This window comes from Myotis brandtii, unplaced genomic scaffold (genome assembly GCF_000412655.1).
Source record: "Myotis brandtii unplaced genomic scaffold, ASM41265v1 scaffold8, whole genome shotgun sequence".
Lineage (NCBI taxonomy): Eukaryota > Metazoa > Chordata > Mammalia > Chiroptera > Vespertilionidae > Myotis > Myotis brandtii.
This window is the reverse complement of record NW_005371219.1, coordinates 7,492,038-7,501,585: the sequence shown is the minus strand read 5'-3', so window position 1 is coordinate 7,501,585 and position 9,548 is coordinate 7,492,038. Positions and strand designations below refer to the sequence as shown.

Here is a 9,548-nt window from a genome sequence, read left to right as displayed (position 1 = left end):
CGCAGGGCAGATGGAAGGAAGGAAGGAAGGAAGGATGGAAGGAAGGAAGGAAGGAAGGAAGAAAGGAAGAAAGAAAGAAGGAAAGAGAGAGAGGGAGGAAGAAAGAGAAAAAAGAAAAGAAACAAATTGTGTACTGGCCAGTGTGCCTCAGTTGCTTGGGCATCATCCCATGCACCAAAAGGTTGCTGGTTCAATTCCTGGTCAGAGCACATGCCCAGGTTTCGGGCTTGATCCCCAGTATGGGGTGTGCAAGAGGCAGCCGATCAATGTTACCCTCTCACATTGATGTTTCTCTTTCTCTCTACCTCTCCCTTCTCTCTCTAAAAATCAATTAAAAAATAGAAACAAATTACTCTGAGAGCTCAGAGAAGGATTGTGCCAACAGAAGCCACATAGGCTGTCATCCCACAACAGATGCTGCTCAGGTAGCTCCAAACGCGCTTCTGGAAGGCTGAGTACGCAGGCGGCAGAACCAATGTTCACCTGGAGAGAGGGGCTGCCGGGAGCTTCCTGGACCTCTCGTCACCTGTCAGTCACAGCTTCCTGCCTGCCCGCCCCAGGAATGCTCCCCCTTCCAGGTCACCACTGCAGAGGCTCTGGCTGGGCCCTTCCCACCTCTCCCTGCCATCACACCAGCCCCTCTGTGCCCTCCCCTTGAGCTGTTCTTTCAGCCCAATCTTCTGAGGCCTCAGCAGAGCCACTGAGGGAAGGAAGCAACACAACTTCTCTAGCCTCCGGAGATGCTCATGGCAAGTCCTGGCCATTCCCACCTCTTTAGTGTGACAGACTCACCCAAGGGTTCCCCATCCTTGCTGGGAAAAGTGCCATGCTGGCCAAGAGGAGAAGGCAGAGAGCCACTGTGGTTCGAGTCTGCATTTCTGTTTAGTTGGGGTCCTGTATCTGCAGTGGCCTGGTGGTGTCAGTGTGAGAAGTGATTGCCCTGCTAAAGAGCTGTTGGAGGCCCTGCTGATACATTCGAGTCCCAGCGCTGCTGGCTGACTCCAAGCTCTGGGCCCAGCTCACCTGGATGGGGCCACTGGCCACACCTTGCTGACCTCAAATATGGTCTCAAGGCTTAAGGCTTTCACTCCCCTCAGTCCAGGACGTGTTTCCTTTGTGATTATTAAATTCACATAGCCTTGGCCCTTTCGCCATAAAAAGTTCAAGGTCCAAGGGATGGTACCTTGGTTCCCTTTGCCTTGGTGTCAGCAGCTAACTCTGGCTCACTTCCCAGGGGCAGGATCGATGCCTCCACCCCCACTCCACAAGGGGAACCTTCTCCTGACTCCCTGGCTCCTTCTCATAAAATCCCCCATGAGCAGAGGTTTCCATCTACTGTTTACATTCTGCTACAGTTGATGACTTTTTCAAAAGCTTTACTATCTTCTAATTAATATATATTTTATTTATATGTGCTTTATATATAATTATTGCAATTATATATACATTTTATCATTGCATTAGAAAATAGGAATATGATGTGTTAGAAAATATACTCATAATCTTACCCTCTATTGATAATCACTATTATTATTTTGGCGTATTTCCTTCCAAACTTTTAACATGTTTTCATTCATGTACTTTTTAATAAAATATGATTATTCTATATGCCCTTTTGTTACAGTGATTTCCCCCTTGACTATGTATTATAAATATGTCTCTTTGTCAGTAAACATACACTGAGTGGCCAGATTATTATGACCACCCCATCAGTACAATGAAGTGAATTAGTTATGCAAATAATAATAATAAAACCTTGAGAGTATTTGCTTAGGACATTTTCAATATTTAGTATTTTTGGAAGTGTCATGAAGTACTGATGGGGTGGTCATAATAATCTGGCCACTCAGTATATGTCCACAGCATGATTTTGGTGACTGTTTAGTATTTCATCGTATTGATGGGCGAGATGGATTCAACCTGTTTCCCATTATTAGGTACTTTAGATTGTTTCTGTTTTTCTTTTATATTAGAGAGGCTACTATAAACAACATCTGCTTACCTATATTTTTGTGTGTAGCATTTATTATTTCCTAAAGATAAATGCCTAGAGGAGGGGTTATTAGGTCAAAGGGCACAAACATTTTAACATTGTTTCATAGATACTGCTAGTCTGCCCTCCAAAACACACTGATTTTCCTTCCCATTAGCAGTGGTGAGCAGGCCACTCTCCTCACTCACCAGTCTGGGTTTTATCACTATTTGCCATCCCTGCTAGTTTGCCTCAATCACTTGCCTTGGCAAAGCCTGTCTGGGCTTTCTCTGGAGGTCAAGGGGGGCACTGAGGTTGCACTGATAGGACCGTGTCCTAGGCCTCGCCCGGGCAATTGAACCAGAGCCAGGGAACCACCCCAGGCCGGAAGGACGGCCTAGTTTCTGCAGCAGACTGCCAGTGAGCTGGAGCCCTCCTGACCCTGGAAGTATCACAGATAACGCTCCTGTAGCGTGAAGGCTGACTCTTACTAGTAGAGTGGGCCCCATAAAACCCTCAGATACACACAGACACACTCACTGATACTCCTAGAGGGACACACCCAGACACAGAGACACTGATACAGATAGAGATATACAGAGAGAGATACAGGCACACACTCACTCATCCACAAATGCACACAGACGCACATAAGCACTCACATAGACATGCAGGCCCTAGTCAGGTAGATCTGTGCAACCTTCCACATACTGGCTCCCATTTCTCTCCAGAGCCAAAATCTAAGCCTGCCTTGGAGGAGTGGACATTTCCTCTGTTCCTAATGGCCACCTCCTCAGAAGGAGAGAGGGAGGGAATGGGAGTGCTCCGAGAGTGAAGAGTAGGCCCTTCGGCCAGAGGAAGAGGGACTGCCAGATGCATCATTCTTCAGAGGGCCCTCTGGCTTTCGTCCAGCCCCACCCTTCCCCAGAGTGAGAAATCCACACAGCCAGGGGGACACGCACACTCAGATCCCTGGCCTTCCTTCCAGACCACACGCAAGTGCCTGGGACCCTGGAGTTCCCTGAGTCCAGGGCCTCTTCCCCGCTCATCCTCCCTAGAGGGAGAGTGGGCCTCTCTGCCAGCGTGTGCACCTGGCCTGAGGGGTGGTCCAGGGCAGCTGTGTATGGGCGTGGAAGGCTGCATTGTCTGCTTACATGCAAGGGTCCTCTGCAGGATGATGGGAGGCCAGAAGGAGAAGCGATGGGAGTCGTTACTATAAACTGGGGTGGGGGGTATCTCTCCCCAAGTCACCAGATTTCAGCACAGAACTCAGAGTAGTCCAAGAATGATAAATTCAAACTTTGCCTTCCACGTCATTTTTTTTATTTTTTCTTCCCGCACCCCCCACACTCCCTTCCCCCGGAGAATTGTCAGTCCACTCCCTTTCTATGCTTCTGATTCTATTATATTCACCAGTTTATTCTGTTCATCAGATTTTTTCTTCACTTGATTTTTAGATTCACTTGTTGATAGATATGTATTTGTTGTTACCCAAGTCATTTTTGATGGTCTATTTTCCAAAGTGGGAGAATTAAACATTTTTATCTTAATAGTTTGTTAGTTTGATTTATAACCTTTAAATATTCAGAATACTTAGACATATGGTATGTGGGCCTCCCCTTGTATGCGTGTCCCTGGTCCTGCGCATGTTGAGGGCAGACCTGAAAGAGAGGTTAGGGCTGACAGAAGAGAAAGGGAAGTGGCTCTGTGAGCCCGGGCAGCCTGCGCCATGAGCCCGGGCCTGGTGAGGCTGCCCTGCTGGCGCGGCTGTGAATGGTGCCCCTTCCTTTCAGATCACGTTCAGGAAAGACCACCTGGAGGCCTGCCTCCTTTCCCTGGGGTGTGATGTGATGGCGCGGGAACGCAGCAACTTCGAGAGCTACTCCATGTGTTACGAGCATGTGCTGGAGCACACGAGGCTGAAGCTCTGTCAGACGGAGCAGGTATGTCTCCCAAGACCAGAAGCAAGGGGGGAGGTAGAGGGAGGGGGGCCCTGGAGTCACTCTGAAGAAGAAAGTGAAACAGAGGGTGGGGAGAGGTGTTTTTATGTAAGAACTGAGGGTGGATGGCACGCTCCAAATTCCTCTTCTCATTGGCTCATTTTCTCCTGCTGGTATTCTCAGCCACAAAGGGGGTGGTCCCAGCAAGAGTGGGTTGTGTGGGTTGGAGGTGTCTAGTGGGAATATAATAAGAGGTGAGCAGCTAAGGAGCTGGCCCCCCAGGGAAGATGCATAGCTGACCTTCCCACCCTTGACAAACACGAGGCACCTGGTGCTGTTCTGGTCTAGCAGAGAAGCCAGGATCCTTGAGTCAACGCATCTTCAGGACGCACATCATGGGTCTCAGGATGAGGCTTCCTTAAAATGAGACCCCACTGCGGGCCCCAAGAGTCGCTTCTCCTGTCCTAGATTGCATTCTTTTTGAAATGGATTGCATTGGAGGTTCAGTGTCATTTCAGTGCATACCTAAAAACAGTGCAAAGGTCTGAACAAATGAAGCATTAAAATATCAAATCATGAGTCTTGGCTCTGGCCCCCAGCTTGGCTTGTCCCCGTAGCTGAGTCCTCTGTGTCAGTGTGGATACCTGGAAGTGCATGCTGTCTTTTGATGCTGGACTGGTCATCCTGAAGCACAGTCCTGGCTCTGGGTGGGGCCCAAGGATCTAAATCAGCGGTTCTCAACCTGTGGGTCGCGACCCCTTTGGCGGTCGAACGACCCTTTCACAGGGGTTGCCTAAGACCATCCTGCATATCAGATATTTACATTACGATTCATAACAGTAGCAACATTACAGTTATGAAGTAGCAACGAAAATAATTTTATGGTTGGGTCACAACATGAGGAACTGTATTTAAAGGGCCAGAAGGTTGAGAACCACTGATTTAAATGAAGCTCCATGAACACAAATCGGAAGTGTCTGGAGCATGTGGTGCTGAACTGGGCCGTGGTTGGAAGAGTACATGTTTGAGTTTAGTTGTGCACTGCTTTCTTCTCTTCAGGAATTAGATGTTTTACGAAGAGGTCAGAGTCCACCTGAGGATAATGCTGGCCAGGTAGGTCGGCTATTACTAAAAAGTTTCTCTTCTCCATTTCTCAGTTCCACAACCCCAGCGGTAGCCACGCCTGGGACTCCCTGGCGTTGCTTTCCCGTGCCCCCTCGAGGAAAGCTCCGCCAGTGAGGGTGTGCTGCAGAAACATCCGAGGGCTGACGTTCACTTTTTAAGCAATGTGGGCTTTTTTGTTTGTTTTATTCGGTATTTTTTGTTATTTTTATTGATCTGTTTTTTCTTTTTGTTGTTATTTTTGGGTTTGGGAGAGAGGGGTTGTTTGTTTTCTTTTGAGATCGGTTAAAGTGCAATTCCAAAGAAGAAGAGGTGTGTAGGCTGAAGTATCAAGGGGCATTTGGACATGGAGGCCAAGAGAGTTGAACTCTTTCCTCCAAATGAAAAGCAGTTAACTAGTGTATCCTCTGGGGTCATTCATTCAGCAGCCATTTGCTGAGCACCTACTCTGCGTCTGGTACTGTTCTCTGACCCTCAAACCCACCTAGACTCTCCCACCCATCTTCGCACAACAGGATACTCACCTTGTACATTAGGCTTAAAGGAGAAGTGCACAAGGTAGTGGCAGTTTGGAATTCCCAAACTATCTTCCATTGAAAGAAAATGTTTCTGCTGCTAGGTTGCGGAGCTCAGTCATGATATGATCATGGAAATCACTGCTCTGAGAGCCCGCCTCACGGATTTGGAAGAGGAGAATCTGAATCTCGAAAAGCAAGTCAGAAAAGAAGTGCAAGAAGAATATGCAGATTTAGTCAAAACCTTGTTTATGGGTTGTTTACACATGAAAGTAAGTGGCCTGGGTCGGACACCAGGGCAGTCCTGTGGGGAGCGGGTGCAGCTGGCCCCATGGCGCTGCACACAGCGGGGTTGAAGACCGAATGGCCATAAGAATTTTCCAGCTCTGAGCTTTCTCTACAGAGAACAAGTCATCAATGGGTTGTCATTATTTTATGAGAATAGACACTGAATTTTAGGTAATTTAGAAATTTGCTCTTTTCCTCACTCTACTGCCAGCTGAGGGAAGGAAGGGGGAGTCTTCTTCTCCAATGTCTATTCAGTGTGACCATCCAAGCAGAAGAGGACAGTGCCCTGGGCCAGGCCAGAAAGCTCGCTGGGCAGATTCAGAATTTGGATCATCTTTCGAGATTTTTCCAGCCCTCAAAATGCCCACCAGCCTTTCTCTACCACCCGTGTCAGGGAGCGGCTGACCCGTGAGTGAGGCCCATCTGGAAGAGCAGCGATGGGTGCCCATGTGCTCACAGCACTGAGGAAGCCTGTCGCTTTCTCATGACGTCTGAGCAGCGGTAGATGGAGGCCTGGGTGCCTAGAATGGGTCATCGCAGAGCCCGGGCCAGCTGTCCCACAGCACAAATCTCAGTTCAAACCCACCACCCTCCAGCCCACTGCCCCCTTCCCCACATTAGACATTCCCAGAGCCAGCCCCAGCAGGTCCTTCCCTATCTCTCCGGGGAGTCCAGGGCTGTCCCAGGCTTATCACACTGAGAGGAGCTTCTGCTGGTGCCCCGCCCTGGCCTGGTCATTCCAGAGAGGGCTGGAGAGTCCTTCTCACCTGTGAAGGGCCCACGGAGTACAAGTGCTTACAAATATTAAAGGATCAAAACCAAAATGCGTGGGCCTGACGCTGCAGGGGAGGGGTGAGCAGACAGTGAAGGCTGGAATCTGCTAAGCCATCTTTCGAGTGTGAGGTTGTTGAAAATGTCTTAAGTTCTTTGTAGCTCCTGCCAGATTCCTAGACAGAAGGTGGATTCAGTGCTTCTCCCAGGCTAAACTAGTTCTACAAACCCCCCAATTCTGCCATCGGGTTGACTCAGCAGAATCTGACCTGATAAAACACTGGATTAGTCACTAACGGGGAAGTCCCTGTTCTGCCCCAAGGTCTCAAAAAGATGGTGAAGCTTCTGTTGTGTGGCCAGCAGCCGGCTCCCCGCTGTGGCTCCCCGCTGGGCACTCTCCTCCTGCCTTCCTCCCCAGGGAAGTGGTTCAAAGGTGAGAAGGCTCCCCACTCTCACCTTTAACTGAAGAACATTGAGTTTCCAGTGATCAAGTCATTTCACCATAAGCCATTCAGAACAGGCTGTTTATGAGTGAGATTTCTGCTGGAGCCTAACTAGGAAGGCAGCCAGCCCGATTCCTGCCTCTGCTGTATCTATGTCTAATGGACTTCCCCGTTAGTGACTAATCCACTGTTTTATCAGGTCAGATTCTGCTGAGTCAGCCTGATAGCAAAAATCCCTAAATTTAGTTCAACTGGTACGGCTCAGTGGTTGAGCATCAACCAATGAACCAGAAAGTCATGGTTCAATTCCCAGTCAGGGCACATGCCTGAGTTGCAGGCTCGATCCCCAGAGTGGGGCCTATAAGAGGCAGCTGATTAATGATTCTCTCTCTCATCGCTGATGTTTCTACCTCTCTCTCCCTCTCCCTACCTCTCTGAAATCAATAAAAACATATTTTTTTTAAAATCCCTGAGTTTAAATGTCTAAGTAACCACGTGGGGGAGGGGGCAGTTTTCCATCTGTGATCTCCCACTCTCCTGCTCACTCGACTTGCCTTGGTGTCTGACAACTAGGCAGGCTCTCAGGTGGTGAAGCCCTGCGGGTTGAAGACCACACTAACGGGGCTGCTAAAGCGACATCCGGGTAATACCTGATGAAATAATTGTCTGGGTGGGTGGATGCTTTTTTCATGTGAAATCATTTCTGAAAGTTGCGTTTTAGAAGGCAAAACGACTCTTCCACAACTGCCCTTCCTGAACCTGAGTCTGCAATTTGCAGGAGAAGTTGCATGAGAATCAGCTTAATTTGATCCAGAAAGTGTGTGAGCTCATCAGCGAAGTGAGAACAGAATGGATGGATCACATGAAGGACCTAAAGAAAAAATGGGGCTCTGCCAGACCTGATGAAGGAATGAAAGAAAGCACAGCCAAAGTATGTGATTTCATTTAGCAATGGGATATCAGCACTTCTTCCAGCGTCTGACCCCACCGCTCACTCTGCATTCCAGTCGGGTTCCCTGAGGAAGCAATGAACGCCTTAGGCATATTGAAAGGGCACAACTGTGTCATCTTCTGGAAGGCATGTTTCTGACGTTAGGGTTCATGGTCTCCCAAGAAAAGCGTTGGGGGCAGCCTTTTCTGAAAGTGAGCCTTCTTCACAGGAGCAGCTGCGGGACTTGGAGCAGGAGAACTGCAGCCTGGCCGCCCTGGTGTGCAAAGTGAGGAGCCTGGGCCGCTGGAGGCTGGCTGTGCAGCAGGCTCGCTTCCGGGGCCAGCTGAGCAGGGCCCAGAAGGTGAGCGATGGGGGAGGCCTGGCCCTGGGGGTGGGCTGAGGGGGGCTTGACTGCAGCTGCTCCGACCATCTTAAAGGGAACAGGCAATGTCAGAACCTCGAGAGAAATAGGAAAGAGCCAGAAGCAAAGGACAAAGAAGCAAATGGGAAGACAGATCAGAGTTTAGAGCAAGGAAAGGGAAAATATGGAGGAGAGACTTTACCAAGGGCTTGAGGCGGCATTCTGCAGAATGCTTCAGCCCTGGCCAGCTTGGCACAGTGGTTAGAGTGTCCTCCTATGCACCAAAGGGTCACGGGTTTGATTCCCCGTCAAGGGCACGTACCTCGGTTGCAGGTTCGATCCCAGGTCACGTGGGGGAGGCACCCAACGATGTGTTCCTCTCACATGGATACTTCTCCCTCTCTCTCCCCCTCATCCCCTTCTACTCTTTCTAAAAAATCAATGGGAAAAATATCCCTGGGTGAGGATTAACAAACAAACCAGAAAAAAAAAAAAGCTTCAAATCTTTGCATTTCAAACATGATTATCTGAGGAAAATGAAGTAACAATATAATAAGTGGAAAATCCGCTTTAAGGTAAATTGAAACCAGAGCACATATTGATAGCGCTTTGGGAACTTTTACTACTGCTTCTGAAAGCCTTCCCTCTGGTCTGTCCTCTGCTCTCAACGGAAGTCGTGTGGTGGGGGCAGTGGCCTTTGGTGGCGGGTGGCTTTGAGGCTGCTCATGAAGCTGAAACTATGGGAAGGAGACTCATTTCCTATCTTCCTGTGTTTGGGATGTTCACAGGAGGCTACACAAAGTAAAAAGGAGTGTGTGAGCACCAAGCTAATGGCAGAACAAGAAGTGGTTTTATTTCGCCAACAGCTACTGGCCCTGAGGCAGGCCCTGGCCCGGGCTCAGGCCCACAACGTGAGGATGTGCGAGCAGCGGGAGAGCCAGGTATCTGAGCCCGGGCCCTGCTCTGCAAAGCAGAATGTGGCCCCTGGAAGCCGCTGGTGCTGCCTGTGGCAGTCACCGGGGCTCCTCGGTGTGAAGCCAAGCAGACAGCATGGCCAGAGAAAGATGGCCCAGGTCTTGGCTTCCCTTCTCCCTCCTTTCCAGCCCAGAAACCAAGCGCAGTGGCCAAAAGGCTTTCGTTCTTATTCATATTTGGCTTAGATGGTGAAATGTTACTTATACATAAGATTATTTAAGAGTGTGTGT

At 49.2% G+C, this 9,548-nt stretch overlaps 1 protein-coding gene across 1 annotated transcript in view; it reads left to right on the top strand.

Moving 5' to 3' along the window:
• LOC102253972 (coiled-coil domain-containing protein 162) overlaps positions 1 to 9,548 on the top strand; it is a 47,088-nt gene that overhangs the window by 27,236 nt on the left and 10,304 nt on the right. The window contains exons 8-13 of the mRNA XM_005883775.2: positions 3,766 to 3,915; positions 4,972 to 5,025; positions 5,654 to 5,821; positions 7,830 to 7,982; positions 8,212 to 8,343; positions 9,132 to 9,284. Coding sequence (XP_005883837.1) covers positions 3,766 to 3,915; positions 4,972 to 5,025; positions 5,654 to 5,821; positions 7,830 to 7,982; positions 8,212 to 8,343; positions 9,132 to 9,284 — 810 coding nt within the window. The remainder of the gene's footprint in view (positions 1 to 3,765; positions 3,916 to 4,971; positions 5,026 to 5,653; positions 5,822 to 7,829; positions 7,983 to 8,211; positions 8,344 to 9,131; positions 9,285 to 9,548) is intronic.